The sequence below is a fragment of the Coccinella septempunctata genome, chromosome 6 (assembly GCF_907165205.1).
Source record: "Coccinella septempunctata chromosome 6, icCocSept1.1, whole genome shotgun sequence".
NCBI classification, from domain to species: Eukaryota; Metazoa; Arthropoda; class Insecta; order Coleoptera; family Coccinellidae; genus Coccinella; species Coccinella septempunctata.
Genome location: NC_058194.1, coordinates 19034184 through 19054792, shown reverse-complemented (window position 1 = coordinate 19054792; position 20609 = coordinate 19034184). Strand labels below are relative to the sequence as shown.

Genomic DNA, 20609 nt, shown 5'->3' with positions numbered 1-20609 from the left:
GTGACATATATTTTATGGCTTCCAGACGTAGCCGCCATTTGTAATATAAACAACACAAGTCATACCATTAATTTTTTAAATAGTAATATTTATTAAATAGGATATGGCGGAAAATGAAAATTCAATGGAATTTGAAGAAGGGGATGTTGATGGCCTACCTACTGAAGAGTTTCAAGACGAAGAAAGTTTCGATAACGACATAGACATTAACCAAGAATTTCCTCCTAGAAACCGAGGCCGCGGTGGTTTCAGGTAATGATTCTTGACGTATGAGCATCAATTTCTATTATTCAAGCCATATACAACTGATCCTTATTTATACCAAAATTGATAATTGATCCAGCATAACTGCGTAACCTTCTCTCGTCTTTCCTTAGAAATTTGTAATACTTAAAATTCAACTTTTTATTCAGAAGAAGTCAACCTCCCAGAAGTTGGTCAGGACCAGGTCCTAGAGGAGAAGGACCTCCTCGTTTCAGAGGAAGAGGTTTTGGCCCCGGGGGTCCACCATTCCGTGGAAGAAATCATCCAATGTTCAGCCGAGGACCACCTCCCCGTAATCCTCCCCCTAATAGCTTTGGCCCAATGAGTTTCAATGGTCCTAGTTGGGGTCCTGGAGGACCTCCACCCAATGGACCTACTCCAGGTAATCAAGGTCCTTTATCAGGTCCACCACCTCTACTCACTTCCAATGGGCCTCAGTTCACCGCTCCCCCAATGATACCTAATTCTACGACAGCACCTCCGGGTACTGTGAGCACAACAACATCGCAACCACCGCCTACATTTGGACAGGTGAATCAGAACCAGTTTCCAGCGTCTCAGGCTCTGCAAGTGAGTATTCTTTATTAAATATGGATATGGTGTGTTTTTGCATTTCAAATTCATAACTAGGTAATGGACTGACCTATCGCTGCTTGGTCCCTCGAAGAAAAACAAATTTTTCCACTAATACCAAAAATGCATATAACATCAAGTTGAGAACTTGTAATTGCTCTAAAATGACTTTTTGAAATTCTTAGATTATCTGATTTGATCCAATTAGAATCCAAGGTGCAAATTATTGGGGACTTGTTTTTTTCTATCACAAACTTTTTATCAGTGAGTCGGTAATGCTTATTTGAGACCATTCCAAATAGGTATGGGGATTTCTTTAATGTATTTAATGTCAGGTTGTGAAAGAGCATATGTTCTTTTTGCAAAATAATCACAAAAGAACTACTTTTCTTATGAGTCGAAGGCGGAGTATTAAATCTAGCGATCTTCTGATCTACTTCAGAGATATATCTACTTTTGATCAAGTTCCAACAAGCACACAAAAATCTTGTTATTATAACAGCGGAAATTCATAATTCAAATTCCTTAGACTGACCAACCTGCACCAGAAATTTGGGTTGAAACTAAAACTGCAGAAGGAAAATCCTACTTTTACAATGCACGAACTAGGGAGACGACTTGGAACAAACCAGAAGGTGCAAATATCAAAATAATATCTCAAGATCAAGTTGAAGCTATGGCTCAAGCGGCTACAGTCACAGGAATTCCTCAAAATACTTCGACCGCAGCTCAAGCTGCTCTAGCTCAGGCTAGCATTTCTAACAAACCTGAAGGTATGTCATAATATGATTTCATGAGTAGTGGCTATAAAAATAGATTGACATTGGATGATTCGGATACTTAGTGGAAGAGACCTTGCATAAAAACATTTTTCCAGCTATAGAAAACGAAGATAAACAACAGGAACTGAAAGTGGCCGCACCAGGGACAACTCCTCTAGCAATGACCAATGTTCTAACAGGGCCACCACCTGGACTTCCTCCTTTTGGTGCACCACCAGGACAGTTTGTACCCCCCTTTGGACTTCCACCACCAGGTTTGCATGGAGCCTGGCCTGGGGGAGCCCCAGCACCGTGGGCAATGGGTGGTCCGCCTCCTTGGGGCTTACCACCGGGTTTGCCCCTTTTGGGTAAGGTTGATCCGGAATTGATCGCCAAAGCTGCGGAGTGGTCAGAACACAAGGCACCCGATGGTAGGCTCTATTACTACAATGCCAAGAAAGGGGAATCAGTGTGGGAAAAACCACAACCATTGAAAGATTTAGAGAGTGAGTGAATTTGTCTCTATCTTCATATTGTTATCCATTTTAAGCAAAATAGTAATGCCTTCGTCACAGAGTGAATCTAATAATTAATATCTGCTAATATCGTTTTTAGTCAAAATAGATCCAGCCATTCTAGATTTCATTCTCAATTCATTGCAATTTTTAAAACATTTTTGCTCGCCAGGAATTTTTCTTTTTCTGCTTTAAAAAATAAGAGTTGACATAAAAAAAAATTCATATGTTTTTCTTGAGATACCGTATTTATTTCATCTAGGTCAAAAAACCGAAATAAAATTTGCGAGCATTTTTTAACTCTTACTTGAATTTTGAATTCTTGAATGGCGGTGTATTTTACTTGAGCACTGAAAATTTTGTCAACCAATCCTTGCTTCTAGCGGCCAATCTAGCAGCTGCTCAGGGGATCTCAACCAGACCTGGAGACGGATTGGGAGATACAGGTAAGCCAAAGCTGCAGGCTCAAGGTAATGGAGATGCAGAGAAGGAAGCTGAAAAGGAAGAGGGGAAGCTGAAAAAATTGCAGGAGGAAGCGAAGAAGAAGAAGGAAGAGGAGGAAAAGGCAAAACAGGAAAAGGCTCAAGATAAATCCAGACCCGTATCCAGTACCCCCGTACCAGGCACACCATGGTAATACTTGCGTTAATTTCACTAAGAACATTTCACAAATTGATGCTTTTTCCTCAGGTGTGTGGTTTGGACAGGAAATGGTAGGGTATTCTTCTACAATCCATCGTCGAGGACTTCTGTTTGGGAAAGACCGGAGGAACTTCTTAAGAGAACAGATGTGGATAAAATGGTATCAGAGCCTCCAGATATCTTGACTGGCGCTAACACCGCTACCAACAAAGTAGACGTGAAGAGCCCCGGTAAAACTAAGAGAGAATCGGATGAGAGCGATAGTGAACAAGAGGAAGAAAATGTTCCTAAGAGGAAGAAGCTGGACGAGTCACCAGGTATGTTGGGAATTTAAAATCAACATTATTTTTTTTTTAAATGATCAATAATTATGAAAATTTGCGCGATAAGTACAATGAGACATAAGTTTTTCATGCCATATTTATCTTTTACCATTTTTTTTCTTGGTTTCACTGGAAATATTTCAAACTTTTATTCGAATAGGACACCCTATAGATTTATTGCAGATTTTAAAAAATTCGCATATACTAAGTTTAGTGGAAATAATTTGAAAAAAAGAAAAATCACAACAGTTGAACAAGCTCTCGCAGGACCATTTTCCTTATTTCGGTTTTTAGTAAATCGGGTGAAACAAAATATTTTGGGTATTTCAGAAGAGTTATCTTGAACTTATGAAGCATTTATTTGTGGCGATTGTAAGTCCTCAGGGTCGTTTCTAGTGTATTATAATTCAAAATCGTCTGATCCACTTCGAAGGTAGACCTACGAGGATGTATTGATATCTAGTTAGCCTAGACCAGTTCCATGCATGAAAAAAAAATTGCGTTACCATAGCAAGGAACAATTACTCATTTGAAGTGTCAGTGTGAAGTTTGAGATCAAAAAAGTAAACCAGAGTTACGCAATAGGGAACTCTAACGATTTGTCAAAATCAGCTAAGCGTTCGTTGCCGTGGGGCACACAAGCTTTTCCCTCCATTGATTCACATGCTGTTTTGGTTGAGTATTGTGATTTGTGCATGTTTTTGGAAAAAATGTTCTTCCTGACGTTATATTAGAGTGATAAATCTATAACTTTCTCAGAAATGCCTCTTTATAGTGATAATAAAAAGCTTTGTGTGCCCCACGGTAACGAACAATCAGCTGATTTTGACAAATCATTAGAGTACCCTATAAATTCAAAGAAAGAAGATGTCCACCGAAATTGTGAAAATCGAAAAATTTGAGTATCAAGCCATCATCAAGTACCTGTATTTAAAAGGGTAAAGAGGTAAGCAGGTTTACCAAGATATGCTTAATTTCCTTGGTGATCAATGACCTTCGTATGCGACCGTGAAAAATTGGACTGCAAGCTTCAAAAGAGGTAAATTTTCCATTAGAAATTATGACCAATCGGAAAAGCCAGTTTCTGTGTCCCCGAAAATATCGATGCAGTTCATGACATGATTTTATCAGACCGTCGAATTGGTCTAAAACGGATATCTGAAGCACTGAATATTTCATACGAACTCGTTCATCATATAGTTCACGTCAATTTGGACATGAGAAAAATTCCTGCAAAATGGATCCCCAAATGTTTGAATATTGACCAAAAGCGTGCAAGGGTAGAAGCATCGTGTTCGATCTGTGCTCGATTTGAAAACGATGTAGACTTCTTAAACCGAATTGTTACTATGGATGAGACTTGGGTACATTTCTACGATCCAGAAACAAAGCAACAATCGATGGAATGGCGACACTCTGGTTCTCCAAGACCTAAGAAGTTTCGTGTCCAAAAATCTGCTGGAAAAGTTCTTGCTTCAGTTTTTTGGGATTGCCATGGAATAATCATGATTGATTTTTTGGATAAGGGTAGAACAATAACCAGAGACACGCGGAAAGCTATCCAAAGGTGTTTTGTTTTTGCAGGACAACGCCCCTGCACACAAATCTCATTATACCATGCAAAAAATTCGTGATTTAGGGTTTGAATTACTAGAACACCCCCCTTATTCACCAGATTTGGATCATTTCGACTATCATCTCTTTCCTCAACTGAAAAAATTATAAAAGGTCGTAAATTTTCTTCCAACAAGGAAGTAATAAGAGCTGTGGAGGTCTGGTTTGCAGAGCAAGAAGAAACATTCTAGAGTTGTAGAGATGTTGCAGGTTCGCTGTAATAAATGTATCCGTTTAAGAGGAGAATATGTTGAGTAGTAAAATATTTTGACATTGAAATTTTGTTTGGTTCTATAGTAGGCTAAGAATTTTTCAATATATCCTCGTACTTTTAATCTTGTTGGTATTAGACTCGTCCAGTTTCTTCAGAGTTGATGATGGGGCTTACTTTCAGATGTACAAGAAGTTAATGGCACCGCCCAGCCACCCGGGAAGAAAATCGACATAGGTAAGGAAGCGGCGATTGAAGCTGAGGTTAGGGCTGCCAAAGAAAGAGCAGTGATTCCTTTAGAAACCCGAATGAAGTTGTTCAAAGAAATGCTCTCAGAAAAGCAGGTTTCTGCTTTCAGCACTTGGGAAAAAGAGTTGCACAAAATTGTATTTGACTCTAGGTACCTTCTGCTCACCTCAAAAGAGAGGAAGCAAGTATTCGAAAAGTATGTCAAAGAGAGAGCTGAAGAGGAAAGAAGGGAGAAGAGGAATAAACTTCGGGAGAAGAAAGAGGCCTACCGAAGGCTGCTTCAGGAAAGTCACCTGCATGGAAAGTGAGTTACTGTTTATTAAGAAGCGAACTAACTTGGGTTATTTATTATTTTATTTTCTTAGGTCCTCATTCAGTGATTTTGCTCAAAAATATGCCAAAGAAGAACGTTTCAAAGGTGTTGAAAAGATGAGGGAACGAGAAAGCCTGTTCAACGAATACCTAATTGAAGTGAGGAAAAGAGAGAAAGAAGAGAAAAATCAAAAGAGAGAGCAGGTAAGGACCCTTCTCATATACTCTAGGGAAATTTTATTGGTGATTCAAAGATTACAGAGAATTCATTGAAAAATAGTACAGATATATAAGCCCTCACAATTTCAATCCATTTTAGAGATGCAAAAGGATAATTTGTTAAAATAAAATAAAGTCAAAGAATTTCTGTAATATATTTATTTAAACATGATAAAAAAATGAAATTATTGATTATGGAGAAATTATTGTAGGATTCAATAGATTATTTGCATCATTTTGAATTATTTCATCTAATAGTTCAGAAGCGTTCACCAGCCATCTTTAGAAAGGAATATTTCCAGTTTCAGGACAAATTTGTCACATTAGACACTTTCATTTGCCAGATAAGTTTGGACTAGTTGAACTAGTTAACTGGTAGATCTGCCATATGGGCTGAAATTTTTATCAATAGATACACCTGTGACCTTAGTGCACTCTTCAAGCTACGTTCCCTTTAAAAAATGCTCATATCCATAGGGATCAAAAACAAAACTTTAAAGATGCGATGCTCATTTTCGTTTATTTTTTGTTCGAAATATGTAATTCCGTTCATCGTTTGTCAAAAAGGAAAACTTTAGCCAGGGAAGATATTCGTCGACTTGCAATATATTTTTTGTATGTGAAATAATAAAAAAATATGAGATGCTTTTCAGCTGTAGGCTATTCTTTCTGACAGGTATTTATCAGCATTCGATCAAGAAGATATAGATATTGCTTTATTTTCTTGCTAGATCTTGTAAATTAGTTGGATAATTCAGAATGATGGAAATTATCCAATAAATCCTATAATTAAGTGATGAAAGCAGGATATGTCATAATTTCCTGCTTTCATATTCATTTACTCTGCTTGAAATTGGCATAAAATCATTTTGAAAATATGATTTAATTCATGGAAATTTCAACATGGGGAACTTCTTCTGCGCCAACATAGAATATACCAAGATGTGTCATTGACTTGTGCCCAAGGGTTCTCATTTCAAGATTTTTTAATTGGTTATATTGATTCAGAACAGCTTTCCTCTAAAATACCCTTCATTTTTACTTCTGGAAAACAATGTTTGTCATATGAAACAATCAATAGAAAGAAATTAATATTAAATCTCAAGTCGATCTACAAAATTTAAAAGTTAGAAAAAAATGGGAAACTCACACAGTTGGCAGATTTTGTTCATGAATACTGACCAAACCAAGTGATAATACTACATGTGAAACTACTGAATCAATAAACCAATATAACTTTACAGGTACAATATGAAAAGTTTACGTACATTTTTTTAGTTATCCAATATATATATACTATCATATGCATCATCAAATAAAATAGCCTTATGAAATCTCTTTCGCAATAATTATTATAAAAAAATCTTATTGGGTAACTCAAAGAATGCGTGTTTACATCCAAACAATTATTACTGTTAAGAAATACCACTGAACTAACATACAGGTTACATTGCTAAAATTTTAAATCAAGATGAAGTATGTATTTTTAATTACCTTTATTATTATTTTTATCAACTTATCCTGTTAGTTCAGTGGCTGTTTACTTGGGGATGATATTTATAAAAAATCTATAATTTCTGGAGATGAGATGTAATCTCAGACTCCAACTACTTTTGTGAATGTACGTCTTCCTTGCAAAAACCAAAAAGTAAATTATCAGTCTCTTATTTAGCTTCGATACTACTACTGCGTCTGGATCAAGGTTAGACCCAAGTCCGAGGCCTTTTCCACATACCATGCGAGTTTGCTGTCATTGTCGTGCTTACTCCTCATCTAGGCATCTGGCTCTTTGTTTAATATAACGGTACTGAACATACACTCAAACTGTTTGTATTAAGCTTTGATATTACAATTCCTTAGTACCAACACTCAGTGTGTTGTGTAGATTGTAAGTCTTTTCATCTTTTTGTTTTCTCCGATAAGTTCCTTCTCTAATATTGCAGGTGAAGGGATTCTTGGTCTCCAACTACATTTCCGATTTAATTATTGAGTTTTTCAGATGGAATTTACAGGCAAATTGTGGATACTTTCAATTTTTCCATGAATTGTGACGTATTATTACCAGAGATTTTTGAACAACTACAAATTTCTTAGCTTGATTGAAAAGAATCCACAATTCATTGATTATTGTCTTTGAAGATTTCCAAGATATTGAATACTGAAATGAAATTTAACAACAATTTGCAGGATCCATTGTTTTTGTCATTCATTGTGCTTAAATCCCTCAATAACTCAGATGAGTGTGTTCCCCTATAACTAATAGATTTGAAGTCTGTGCGATTTAGTATTCACAGGATGCAATTTATATTATTTTTTCCTTTCAGTGTGTACCGATACAGCCAGACAACTTAATTCAATAAATTTCTTCTAAATACTTTTCAGGAATAATTTTTTTTTCAGCCAATAAATTAATTATTTCAGCATTTATCTTTTCAATAAAACTCCTATATCAATAAAGAAAAACAGCTTCAAATATCCTATTGAATATGATTTTATATTTACAGGTCAAAAAGGACTTCTTTGTGTTGCTCAGAGAACACTCTGACATCGATCGCCATTCGTATTGGGGCGATGTCAAGAGAAAACTTGACAGCGATGCCCGTTATAAGGCTGTTGAATCAAGTGGGCAAAGAGAAGACTGGTTCAGAGAATATTGCAAAATGCTGAAAGAAGAGAAGAAGAAAGCCAAAGAAAAGGATAGGGAACATAAGCGTGAAAAAGAGAAGCACAAGAAGAAAGATAAAGATAAGGAACGCGAAAAAGATCGCCATAAGGACAAAGAAGATAAGGGAAAAGACAAAGATAAACATAAAAAAGACAAAGACGTAACTGATGACGTAAAAATCGAAGAGCACGAATCTATTGAAGTAGAGGATTCAGAAAAAGAGAAGGACAAAGACAAGCAAGCTCGAGTAGAGGCTAGTTTGAGGGAGAGAGAAAAAGAAGTTCAGCGCACCCTCGCCAACCATATGAGGGACAGAGATAAGGAACGCGAGCATCACAAAAGAGAAGAAGCAATCCAGGTAAGTGTGGCACATTGATGCGATTTTATAATTTTCACTAATGTTTCTCCTTGCAGCATTTCAATGCCTTGTTAGCAGATTTGGTGAGGGACCCCGAACTCAGCTGGAGAGAAGTGAAACGTATTCTCCGAAAAGACCACAGATGGGACCTAGCAGACTCCTTGGGACGCGAGGAAAAAGAGAAGTTATTCAACGAACATATCGATCAACTACTGAAGAAGAAACGGGAAAAGTTCCGTGAACTACTCGACGAAACTCCAGATCTCACATTAACCAGTACATGGAAAGAAATAAAAAAGAAAATCAGGGACGATCCAAGATATTCTAAATTTGCTTCAAGTGAAAGAGTAAGCCTTTGGTATTTGAGACAATTGCAAACATTAAACTTTTTTTTTATTTCAGTGTGAGAGAGAATATAAAGATTATCTTAAAGATAAACTTGTCACAGCTAAGGCACATTTTAAAGAACTTCTGCAAGTAAGTATCTGAAGAAACATAATACCATTTGAATTATACTTTACGTTTTCTTTTTCTGTCGGGGGATGAATATAAGATGTAACTGAAGGTATTTTTATTTTAGGAAACCAAACTAATAACTCATAAATCCTTGCAAACTTTGAGAGAAAATCAAGGACATATGCAGGAAATTGAGGATATCCTAATGAATGATAAGAGGTATCTCGTTCTCGATCACATTCCTGAAGAAAGAACCCAGTTAATATTGAATTACCTGGAAGAACTAGACAGAAGAGGTCCTCCTCCGCCTCCAACTGCAAGTGAACCAAATAGAAGAAGTCTGAAATAATTGTACATTTCATATCGTGAAGACTACAGTTTTCATTCGGACAGTGGATATACTACAAGGATTAGTTATTTTAGAATGACAACTTGTATTTTGAAATTTAATTTGTATATTGTGTTTGTACATTTCACATATATAAGTTCACCAACGCAATTCATATTAATGATAAAGTTGTAATATTGTTGATTTGAACTGTTTTCATGAACTTAAACTTCAGAAGGGGAACGAAACTGGGTAAGTCAAGCATATTTCAATTTCAAAAATATCGATATTTTGCTGTGATGGTCATATAGTAATGTGTATGTTTAATACTTACATAACAAAACTTATTGAATTTTCATCAACTTTTTTCAACTATATTCACACATAGGTTTTCGTGTGTTGAAAGATATTCTGAAATAATTTGAGTGCATAATTTTCCAATTATCTGTGTGAAGAAAATGGAATATTTGAGTGTTGGTTTTATGGGACTGAGTTTGAATTCAACAATGTTTGAATCTGTAGTATGAAGTTAATGACAAACTAAAATAATTTGCAATTTATATTTATCACCAAACAAACAGATAGAATAACATAAAGAGAATACATGTTAAAACTTTAATAAAAACGTTTTGCACAGCTCATGTTTCTTGTAACTCAGAATGGGTAATACTTGTGTCCTTTAGCCCTGAAAAAAAATATTATTGAGAGGAAAACCATGATGTACATGAGATAAACTAAGCAATCTCAGATAATAATCAGTTTCGAGAACGAAAACTTACACCCAGAAGCAGGAATCTAAATTATATAATTTAATGTTCCATTAAAATTTGTGTATATACCCCATTTAATGGAGGATTAAAATTGTATGGTCCATTAAAATTATAATTTTCCATTAATATAATATGTATACACAAATTTTAATAGACCATTACATTATATAATTTAAATTCCTGCTTCTGAGAGTAAATGCTCAATCAACATTATCGAAAAAGGTTTTCTCCAAATTTTGAATATAAATAAGTTAAATACAATAAATTAAAAGACTTACTCTTCGAATGGGCAGATTCTTCCATTACAATCGAATGTGTCGATCAATTTCAAGTCCTCGTCCTTCAATTGGAAGTCCCAAACACCGAAATTTTCCCGAATTCTGGATTTGGTTACAGATTTGGGAATGACAATATGCCCTTGCTGAATTTGGTATCTCAACACAATTTGAGCAGGGGTCTTATTATATTTGTCGGCAATTTCTCTGATTTTTGGATCGTCCAAGAGAAGGGGTTCCTCGGGTTTGGCCCAAGGGCGATCAGGAGATCCCAAAGGACTGTACGCGGTAATGGTTATTCCCTTTGATTTACAGAATGCAGACAGCTTCTTCTGATTGAGATATGGATGGCATTCCATCTAAAATGAATTCAGCTTCGTATTGTTAACTTTAGACAATAAGATAATATGCACCTGATTTGTTTGTGGAACAACAGAAGTAGATTCTAACAGACGGTTCAATTGGTCTTCGTTGAAATTCGATACGCCAATAGATTTAGTGAGACCTTTTTTATTGACTGCCTCCATGGCTTTCCATGTTTCAACATAGTCCACATCACTGAATAACAGTTTGCCATCAGCATCCCTTGGCCATTCATCACCATCTTCCTTTAAAAAAATAAGAATCTCAAACAGTTCTTTTGAAAAATTACAAATTTTATTCTCACTTTGTGTCCAAAAGGCCAATGGATCAAGTACAGATCCAAGTATTCTAATCCCAAGTTGCTCAGAGTCTTCTTCAAAGCTGGTTCCACACAATCTGCCCTGTGAGAATTGTTCCAGAGTTTGCTGGTAATGAATACATCTTCACGTTTTATAACACCAGCATCGATTCGGTTCTTTAGACCGAGACCAACTTCTTTTTCATTTCCGTAAATGTGAGCACAATCTATATGCCTATATCCTATGTCAATGGCGTCAATCACTGCCTGAGTGACTGCACCAGGTTGTGACTACAACAGTTATATTATAGAAAATATGGGAAAAGCCAATAATGAAAACTTTCTGCAATTTTTTTTGAATAATCAATTCCAAAAAAATGATTGATAACAAGAATACCAAGTTAACCATTGATAATCGGTGGATTTCAAAGCTGAGGATCCTAATATTCAAAGAATATGGGGACAAGTAAAAAGGGGAATATAACCATTAAGTATCCCAAAAAATCAGAAAAACATTTCAAATTACTAGATAGGATTTAAATGGTCTTGATGTCTGTGAATACAAAAAATGATATCAATAATCTTGAAGAACGTGAAAAAATTTAAACACCCCATGATAAGGGGGATGGGTACCTATATTTCAAAGATAATAAGAATTTATCATGAAATTATAATTTCGATAAATATTTTTTGTAATTAGACTGAAAAAATATAAAAATGCTACAATCAAAAATAATTAGTGAATTTCAAAATCTCAGCATGCTAATGACTATATGTTTTATTCATTCTGGTGAGATATCCTATGAATTTTTATCTATAATTCTTCACAGATAAGCATTTATGTTAAAATATAGTAACTGAATAAATAAATAATATATTTTTTTCAAAATAATTGGAAAAGCAAATACTCATCTCTTGATATCAGAAAACAAATATTTTATGAACCCACTGGAAGTTATGTAACACCATTGATTCATTCTAAGCTGATATCTCAATATGCTTGATCTATAACATTCAACTAGCTATTTCTCTAGGGAATTGAAAAAATTTAAATAAAGCCCCCTCATCATTGACCAAAATATTCAATTAAATGAAATTTCATTTGAGGGAAGCTAGAATTTCCAATTGTAATAAGTATTTCGAAAAATCATATACATGGTCCATATATGAATAAGTATGTCTTAAATTAATAATTATTTTTATAACAAAATTATTTATTTGTTTTATATTCAAGCCTCTCCTGCAACCAAAATTAAACTGCAGAAACAAGCACACACTAGCACTGTACGTTTGGATGTCCTGAGAATAAAATTGATCATATTCTCAGAACATCTCAACTTATAATTAATGAAGACTCAGCCTTAATGAAGTTACGAAATTACTTATTTTAATAATAGCTCAAGAGATTTAGTAAGGATATTTGTCATGTAACAAATTTGGTTTGCAAGTATCATTTCCAACATTTGAAATACTGTAATATAAATAAATGAATGAATTATTTTTTTCAGCCCAAATTATTATGATCCTCATAAGTAAGAAAATTTCCCAACTCGTCTTGCTAGTAGAGCTTATCAGTAAAAAAAATGGATACTATCTAGAGGCTACTAATTGCTTCTTTTATTTCTAATTAATATATACTCTTTTGAAAGAGTGCAATACAAACTTTTAGAATCTAAAAACAATGAAGCGGGTGTAAAGAAATGGCAACACAAGACAGATCCTAGAACCTGTTCCTAATTCCAGATATCATTGTGAGCAGAGGAAAAAATCTCAACAGAGTACCATATATAACTTTGTATGAAGAATGAAAATAGTAATGTTTTCCCCTATGATTCAAATCCTATAGGATATCAATGGAAAGTTAGAAGTGAATTTAGAACTAAACGTATTTTTCCTTGGTTTTCACTCCAGTGAAAGTGATGGAAATTGCAAGTTTCCCTTAGTCTGCATCAATAATACTTCTTTATTGAAATTAAAAATTGAAACGAACCTTCCATGTTCCAAGCCCCAAAATAGGGCATTTTTGACCATTATTGAAATTCACAGTTGTGGCTGACATTCTCCTCACAATAGTTTGATAACTTCGAGAAAAACTTTGTCTCCTTAGCTTGGAGCTTATTTGACCAAGGGTAACTAAAATTATAATCATTATAATGAGATATTTATAATCCTTGTTTCAAAGGAAGAAGGAGCAGTTGAAACTTACTCAAATAGATATAAACACAACCAATCGAAGACACGGCGAAAAAGAAAGTGGAGTCCAAATGATAAAATATTTTTATTAACGATTTGACGATCAACTTCAAAAAGTTGACCTTGAGTTAAGGAAAATTGGCTACTTGATGAATTATATTTTTGACGACCAGCAGATGGCGTTGTTTCTATTTCGCAAAACCTACAGTGACGATAATGTCACTGTAGTGAGCAAAGTCAGTGACGATAAAGTCACTGTAGCAAAATCTGCTATGTTTTATTAGTATTTTGCAAAGGTGCTTGAGTGGCACGGTTAGGACCGTAGTATGGAGGGTCTCTACCCCCCGGTTAGGACTAAAACCGTAACCGACATTTGAATGAGTCTTACGAGAAAAACTTTGTATTGGGTTACGACGTTAGTTTAGAAAGGCTTCCCAAAAAACGTATTTATTGAATGATGATCACTTCGGAGTCTCCTTGGGCACACTACCTTGTTCAAAGTGATGTTTATTATGTGATTGCCGCACTAGCAGTCCAGCAAAGGGGACTTGACTCTAGTCTCTAGACTAGACTAGATTTTCATGTTTTTATATTCTCAGACTCAATCTATGCAGAGGTCAGAGGCCAAAACAGCAGTTTGCATCTGAACCTGGAACCTACTGCCTGCTGCCTGAACTCACTGTCAGTGTCAAAATATAGGTTAACATTTATGTTGTTTAATTTAACCTTAAAAGCATGTGGGTGTTTATATTCGGAAATTAACAACTTACACAAGGATATGATGTGGCGAAAGCTTGTACGCTGGTTTCCATAAAGATAAAAATTAATTAAGTCGTGTGCAGACTACTTAAAAATAGATATTTATTTTTTCGACTTTCGTATACATATTTCCTCTGCATAAGACGTTAATTAATTAATGTGAGTTTGGCGAAATTTTTGGTATACCAAATTTTTTAGTGTTGTTTAGTTATTGCTCAATAAAATTATTTTATTTTCGCATTTGTCCCTTTTTCCTTCAACTTCATTTTTCTTAAATCTTCTACACTACAGAGCGATTCCTGTATCTAAAAGTACATTTCTACACTACAGGCTTCCCTGAAAATTGCCTATTTGTTTAATTTCAGAATGAAGATTTCTATTTATTATATAATTATTGCCACCGTTTGGTGTTCATGTAGTGTTCGAAGTGGAGAAACCGATTTCTATGAGCTACTAGGTATTTCCAGAGATGCAAATATCCAGGAAATAAGAAAAGCATTCAAAAAAATAGCAGTTAAAATGCACCCTGATAAGAATGTTGTAAGTTATATCCCATCTTATAGTTGAAAACAATAATAAATATATAAGGATTACGAGAAATTTCAAATTCCTCTTCAATTTCGAATGTTTCAAATATATTTCATTTAGTATGAATATATATTTATTTTATTTTGACTCGCTCTAAGTATTGAAAGTTAGTTTTTCATAAATAAATTGCTTGAAGTACATTGATCCTTCTTGTTCAAATTAAACATATTCATTGCACGCTGCTTCAAAATTGATTACATGTATTTGAAGACTATAACAAATTCCAGGATGATCCAAATGCTCATGAAAATTTTCTGAAATTCACCAGAGCATATGAAGTACTGAAAGAACCCGAAACAAGAAAACATTATGATTTATATGGTGATACAGGATCTGATTTGAATGATGATAAACATTACCATAGTTATTCTTATTACAGGGATGACTTTGGTATTTACGATGATGATCCTATCATCGTAACATTGAGTAGATCTGATTATGGTATGTATCACTATTGTATTTTTTTCAGGAATGAAAACTTTTTGGGATAACCCAAAAAATAATCTGGATATCATGAATTTTGAATAATGGAATAATAATTTGAATTTTGTGTTATCAGTAAGCTGATCTATCTAGAATTGAGGTGTTATCTCTTTGGAAAAAACTGTTTTCCGTAAAAAATTGGGCTTAAAATTATATTGGGAATCTCTATTTCTTCCCTTCATTTTGTACCCATGTGTCATCTCTGATGAGAATAGTTAATTGTTTATTTACTAAACATTCCTTATTGATATTTCTGTTTCATATCATTCCTTAAACTTTATGTAGTAAATGGTGTAAATTAGTCTTAAATTCTTATAATCCTCCAGAAGTTAACATACTAGACGAGGCACAGATGTGGTTTGTCAATTTCTATTCTCCTCAATGTCATCACTGCCATGAGTTAGCGCCAACTTGGCGTAGAATAGCTAAGGAGTTTCAGGGTATCATAAGAATTGCTGCTGTGAACTGTGAAGATGACTGGTCTCTTTGTTATCAGTTAGGTATTTCGTCTTACCCAACTTTGATGTTCTACAAAAAAGAGGTGAATATTTTATAAAAAAAAAGTTTTTGCCCTTTCATACACAGCATGGTATTATTTTTCACAGGCAAATCTGCATGAAGGGGAAAGGTACAAAGGACATAGGAATTTCGAAGATATTGAGGATTTCATTTTAACAAAGATCCCCTCAATAATTGCTATTATCACCCCCAATAATTGGCTTCAGAAACAAAATGAAAATTCGCAATGGCTTCTCTTTATTTGTTCTGAAAATACTGATTGTGTTGAAAGCAAAACGCAGATCAAATTAGCAGCTGCACTTGTGAGTCCTCTTGTTTTTTGAGGAAAATTATATTCGAAATTTCATTTTTTTGTTTATAGGAAGGACTTGTAACTGCAGGAGTTGTTCTTGATGAGAAATTAGCAAAAAAAATTGATAAAGACTTCAAAAATCACAAAATAATTTACTGGAAAAAAGAAGAGGGTGATAACGTAAGTGTACAACATGTTCAAGGCTCTGACTGTATAGAATTGATGGAAAACATATTGAATCTTCTTCCAAGACCCGAACTGATTGATGAAGGACACTTTGAGGTAAGTACCCAATTAAAAATAAGCATGGGAAGTATTGACATAATTTTTTAGGAAATCAGAAATCAACTAAGGGAAGGATCAACCACTCCTTGGCTGTTATGCTTCCATGTAGGATCTGCAACTGACTTAGATTTGCAATTGAAACGTCTTCCTTCCTTATTACCAAATATAAATATCGGTTTAGTGCATTGTGCCAAGAGTAGTTCGCTATGTTCAACATTGCATATCTCCAGATATCCTACGTGGGGTGTTTTAAAAGTTGGTGGAGCTTTTGAAATACACCATGGAAGGGACATTATGCATGACATCATAACTTTTGCTCGTGATAGTGTTAGATCAACTAACATGAGAGCTCTGACACCTGAGGAATATGAACAAATAAGAAAAACAGGTTAGTTTGAAAATGAATCAAATCTGAACATTTCATATGCACTAGTTCTGAAATTACTGAGGAAATGACCTATATGTAATAAAAAAATCATTTGAAGAAGAAAATTTTCTTTGCAGAAAATCAACAAAATTGATCTAAAAATTTCTGTAAAACTAAATTATTGCAGATGATATATGGTTCATAGATTGGTTTGCCCCTTGGTGTCCCCCTTGTAAGAAACTACTACCAGAATTGAGAAGAGCCAGTCAACATTTTGACAAAAATACGGTCCAATTTGGAACTATCGATTGCACACTCCATAGGAATCTGTGTACAAGAGAAGGTATCACAGCATATCCTACAACAATTCTTTATAACGGTAATACAATGGAACGTTTTCATGGAGTACCAAACGAGGATGGTATTGTGAATTTCATAGATGACACCTTGAATTCTAAAGGTATGAAGTTTGCTATAGTTACATTATTATGACTATGGTTCATTACTGTGGGGAATTATAACACCTCTCTCAATCAATAACGTCAAAGAAAAAATTAATTATTTGTGTATTTGAAATAATGGAAAATACGTTATTTCCAGTTATTTCTCTAGATGATTCATCTTTTGTAAAATTGATGAGGAAACCAGTGGATGAAATTTGGTTTGTTGATTTTTTTGCTCCATGGTGTGGGCCATGTCAAAAATTGTCTCTGACTTGGAGGAAATTAGCTAAGCAGGTGAGATACAATTGTTTTAAATTTTCAATATGTATGAAAAACAAATATGGTCCCCAACAGAATACGTTAGACACTACCTGAAGTGCCCCTCAAAAGTTGAGGATATTGGTGTTTTTTAAAGATGCATATTTTTCATATCAGTATAATGTAGATGTAGATTCTTGGGGTAACAATTTTTTCTGATTCAGCCTAGAAGAAAAAAATTGCCATTTTAAGTTTTCATAATCAGCTATGCCACCTCCGGAACACAAAATTCCCTCAAGAATAAGGAGCGGAATCTATGAGACCCATCTGTGGATCTTTTGAAGTCATTCATTCATTCATTCATTCATCCAAGAACAAATCTACAAAAAGACATTAAAAAAAAGGACAGACTTATAATTTATTAGGGCTAATTGCGACTGTGTGTCCTCCTGTGACTGAAGAGACCCAACAGTGATCTACAGATCCTTCCACACTCCAGGCATGGATAGTCACCAACCAGATCTGGCCTCCGCTCTATTCTTCTCGAGTCTCCATTATAACTGTGCACCATAGACCTGCACTGTGCCTGTCTGACGCTAGTTGTTCCCAGTTATTATTGGCATTAACTGATTTTAGGTAGTGTATCCTTAAACCTCTTATATTGACCTCCTGGTTTCCGGGCTCCCTCTGTGAATTCGCCATACAGAGCTATTTTGGGGAGTCTTGCATCCTCAGAATGTGGCCGCTCCATCTGAGTCGGGCCCTCGTTACTTGAGTCTCAATTGTTGTACAACTCGGGCGTTGCGAGACTTCTGCATTCGAAACTTTGTGGAACCATCTGATGTGCCTTATCTGTCTTAGATGACGTTGTTGCGTTTGTTCAAGCTGTTTAATATATCGCCAGTAGGGCGTCCAGCTTTCGCTTCCGTAAAGAAGCGTTGGGAGGACGACTGCTTTGTAAACAGCTGTCTTGGTCTTCAGATTGAGGTCGATATGCCCCTGCAATTGTTGCAATTTGACGTATCGCCTTTGTTCTTATAGAGGTTGATAACCAAAGCGTCTCTGAATTCTTGTGGCACATCTCCTTGTTCCCAGATCTTGCGGAATAGTGCTAGGAGACTATTGACAATGCCTTCATCCAGGGCTTTGAATATCTCCGCTGGAACGCCGTCTAAACCTGGTGACTTATCATTTTTCATATTTTTTATCGCATCTTTTGAATAGAGTTGCATTTGACCAAAATACCCCATTTTTCAAATTTCAGATATGTATTTTTAATTTTTGAAATCAAATTAAGGTTCATTATACAAGAACCAAAATGTTGTAATGTTTTGACAAGTAGAGGAGTTTTATTAATTACTTCTGTTCCAGATGTCCGAATTTCCACAACTGAAAATTGCTCAAATAGACTGTGTATCCAATGCTGCCTTATGTTCATCACAAAATATAAAGGCTTATCCAACTTTGAGGCTCTTTCCTCTTGGCAGTAAAGGACTAAATAGTGTAATGTGAGTTTTTCAGCTGTAAAGTAACGGAGTTTTAGTGATTTCTAAATTTGTTTCAGTTTTTATACAGGCAACTGGGAATTAGTGACGTTGAAAAGATGGCTTCTTTCACTGATTCCATCTCCTGTTATAGAACTTAAACAAAAAGAATTTAACCAGAAAATATTGAAGGGACAATTTGATAAACCATGGCTTATAGATTTTTTTGCTCCTTGGTGTGGTCATTGTGTCCATTTCGATCCAGAGTTCAGAAAAGTTGCAAAGGTTAGTTAATACTAAGACAATAGAATACAAGAAAATAATTTCTTGTCAGTGTAAAAACAAAGAATGAAGCTGAGCCGCATGCATGGATTGAAAATTTTAATTTTTTAAAAGTATTGGAGAGAGAGAATTTTCAGTGTATTACTGTTGTGTTTCAGGAATTGGAAGGATATGTGAATTGTGGGAAGGTCGACTGTCAAGCTGAAAACAACCTCTGTAGGAGTCTACAAATAAATGCTTATCCTAGCGTTATCCTTTTTGTTTCAGAATCTCGAAAGTACGAAATCTCTTCCAGAAATTTTGATGAAATAATAAGAAAAGTGAATTTATTAGTTGATCATCATAGGAGCCAGGAGTTTCATGATGAGCTATGATTTTGCTTCATAGAAAAATTTCGCAATCTCATTTTTTGTGTTCTTAACGAATCTCTTTTACACTTTTAATCAATATTGATTCCAAAGATTTATTTTATTCCTCTTTTAATATCAAATGTTGATATTATTCATCAGGAAGCAGCTTTTTTTCTTCCTAGCAGACTCAAAGCAATAATAATCCTACAAACATTATTAATTACATTACATATTACCGTTGAATATTGAACTAGTGGTTCCAATACTCAATGATGTGACCCAAAGACCAAACACAAAATGAAATTTTTTTTAAAACCCTGTAACAATGGAATATATTTATCGATTCCAAAAAATTCAATAACCATTCCATATTAGGTTGGTTACTTTATACTGGAGAAAAATATGAATTTAGTTGTGATTGACCATAATGTTGTTTTGCTGGTTGTATTGAAATTTTTAAGTCTTGTAAATTTTTTTGGAAATTTTTTATTCTTCCAATCCATTAAGCCAAGCCAAAAGTCTATTCCAATTTATACTATTCTATTTTTTTGCCTCAAATTTCAACAAGATTGCCTTTCGTCGATGTTATAACATATTATTATTTACAAAAACAATTCGATTTTTTATGACTGATCTCCCAATATTTTACATTCATAATTATAAAACTGAGTTAATTCATTAATAAATGCATATTACAAAGTGAACCTTTATTATTTAGTAGCTTCTCAATCCAAAGATAAAGCATTCATAAGTTCCCTTCTGTCACTCACTGATGTGCAGAGATAGTATAATGGAATGTATGAAATGAAAAACAAAATTGTCCAACGCATATTGGCCAACTTCCCCTACCTTGGTTGCTGATTGTTGTAGGTTTCGATGGGGTGGTTGAGCTCCCTGATTCTCAGGATTGCGAATGTACAATCACTATAACTTAAAACACGCGAATAGAACAAAGATTTTTATCTTGACTCAACAAATATCAAATAAACAGTATCTCGTCTCTTCACTGCAGTTTCAACATGAGAATTGGCCAATTCATGAAAATTTCAAGTTTTTTTTAATGAGGGATTGAGGAATAAGTTATCGGCTAGAATATAACAGGCCTCAGGT

General features: G+C 34.7%; 3 protein-coding genes across 7 annotated transcripts; 2 read left to right on the top strand and 1 right to left on the bottom strand.

The window, feature by feature from the left end:
* Positions 1-25: 25 nt before the first annotated feature.
* LOC123314949 (transcription elongation regulator 1-like) lies at positions 26-10126 on the top strand. 2 transcript variants are annotated; one of them, XM_044900427.1, is made up of 12 exons: positions 26-252; positions 417-834; positions 1367-1610; positions 1715-2104; positions 2497-2746; positions 2804-3072; positions 5087-5456; positions 5518-5668; positions 8188-8706; positions 8763-9053; positions 9109-9183; positions 9287-10126. In XM_044900427.1, the coding sequence occupies exons 1-12, from the start codon at positions 104-106 to the stop codon at positions 9509-9511; spliced, it is 3351 nt and encodes a 1116-aa protein (XP_044756362.1). In that variant the 5' UTR covers positions 26-103; the 3' UTR covers positions 9512-10126. The 2 variants fall into 2 exon arrangements, with proteins under 2 accessions (XP_044756362.1, XP_044756361.1); XM_044900426.1 differs by having other exon boundaries at positions 414-834.
* On the bottom strand, positions 10037-13996 carry LOC123314955 (aldo-keto reductase family 1 member B1-like). 2 transcript variants are annotated; one of them, XM_044900440.1, is made up of 6 exons: positions 13880-13996; positions 13187-13329; positions 11203-11487; positions 10949-11143; positions 10539-10894; positions 10037-10175 (listed from the first exon to the last, which is right to left on the bottom strand). In XM_044900440.1, the coding sequence occupies exons 2-6, from the start codon at positions 13253-13255 to the stop codon at positions 10145-10147; spliced, it is 936 nt and encodes a 311-aa protein (XP_044756375.1). In that variant the 5' UTR covers positions 13256-13329; positions 13880-13996; the 3' UTR covers positions 10037-10144. The 2 variants fall into 2 exon arrangements, with proteins under 2 accessions (XP_044756375.1, XP_044756374.1); XM_044900439.1 differs by lacking the exon at positions 13880-13996 and adding an exon at positions 13403-13563.
* Positions 13924-20203, top strand: LOC123314952 (dnaJ homolog subfamily C member 10-like). Of its 3 annotated transcripts, XM_044900432.1 has the most exons (13): positions 13924-13952; positions 14081-14088; positions 14514-14688; positions 14964-15177; positions 15546-15760; positions 15825-16040; positions 16100-16312; positions 16364-16703; positions 16870-17142; positions 17283-17419; positions 18755-18891; positions 18948-19152; positions 19308-20203. In XM_044900432.1, the coding sequence occupies exons 3-13, from the start codon at positions 14515-14517 to the stop codon at positions 19521-19523; spliced, it is 2340 nt and encodes a 779-aa protein (XP_044756367.1). In that variant the 5' UTR covers positions 13924-13952; positions 14081-14088; position 14514; the 3' UTR covers positions 19524-20203. The 3 variants fall into 3 exon arrangements, with proteins under 3 accessions (XP_044756367.1, XP_044756366.1, XP_044756368.1); XM_044900431.1 differs by lacking the exons at positions 13924-13952; positions 14081-14088 and adding an exon at positions 14108-14307; XM_044900433.1 differs by lacking the exons at positions 13924-13952; positions 14081-14088; positions 14514-14688 and having other exon boundaries at positions 14969-15057; positions 15116-15177.
* The last annotated feature ends 406 nt before the right edge of the window (positions 20204-20609 follow it).

What these genes read in the sequence shown, in the direction of transcription:
- LOC123314949 (XM_044900426.1), top strand. Translation starts at nt 104, where the DNA reads ATGGCGGAAAATGAAAATTCAATGGAATTTGAAGAAGGGGATGTTGAT. An exon ending in CAGCGTCTCAGGCTCTGCAA is followed by an intron (nt 835 to 1,366) that starts GTGAGTATTCTT and finishes CAAATTCCTTAG; the next exon opens with ACTGACCAACCTGCACCAGA. An exon ending in ACCATTGAAAGATTTAGAGA is followed by an intron (nt 2,105 to 2,496) that starts GTGAGTGAATTT and finishes CCTTGCTTCTAG; the next exon opens with CGGCCAATCTAGCAGCTGCT.
- LOC123314952 (XM_044900432.1), top strand. Translation starts at nt 14,515, where the DNA reads ATGAAGATTTCTATTTATTATATAATTATTGCCACCGTTTGGTGTTCA. An exon ending in ATTGAGTAGATCTGATTATG is followed by an intron (nt 15,178 to 15,545) that starts GTATGTATCACT and finishes ATAATCCTCCAG; the next exon opens with AAGTTAACATACTAGACGAG. An exon ending in GGAGGAAATTAGCTAAGCAG is followed by an intron (nt 17,420 to 18,754) that starts GTGAGATACAAT and finishes CTTCTGTTCCAG; the next exon opens with ATGTCCGAATTTCCACAACT.
- LOC123314955 (XM_044900440.1), bottom strand. Translation starts at nt 13,255, where the DNA reads ATGTCAGCCACAACTGTGAATTTCAATAATGGTCAAAAATGCCCTATT. An exon ending in ATTGGCCTTTTGGACACAAA is followed by an intron (nt 11,144 to 11,202) that starts GTGAGAATAAAA and finishes ATTTTTTTAAAG; the next exon opens with GAAGATGGTGATGAATGGCC. An exon ending in TTGTTCCACAAACAAATCAG is followed by an intron (nt 10,895 to 10,948) that starts GTGCATATTATC and finishes AATTCATTTTAG; the next exon opens with ATGGAATGCCATCCATATCT.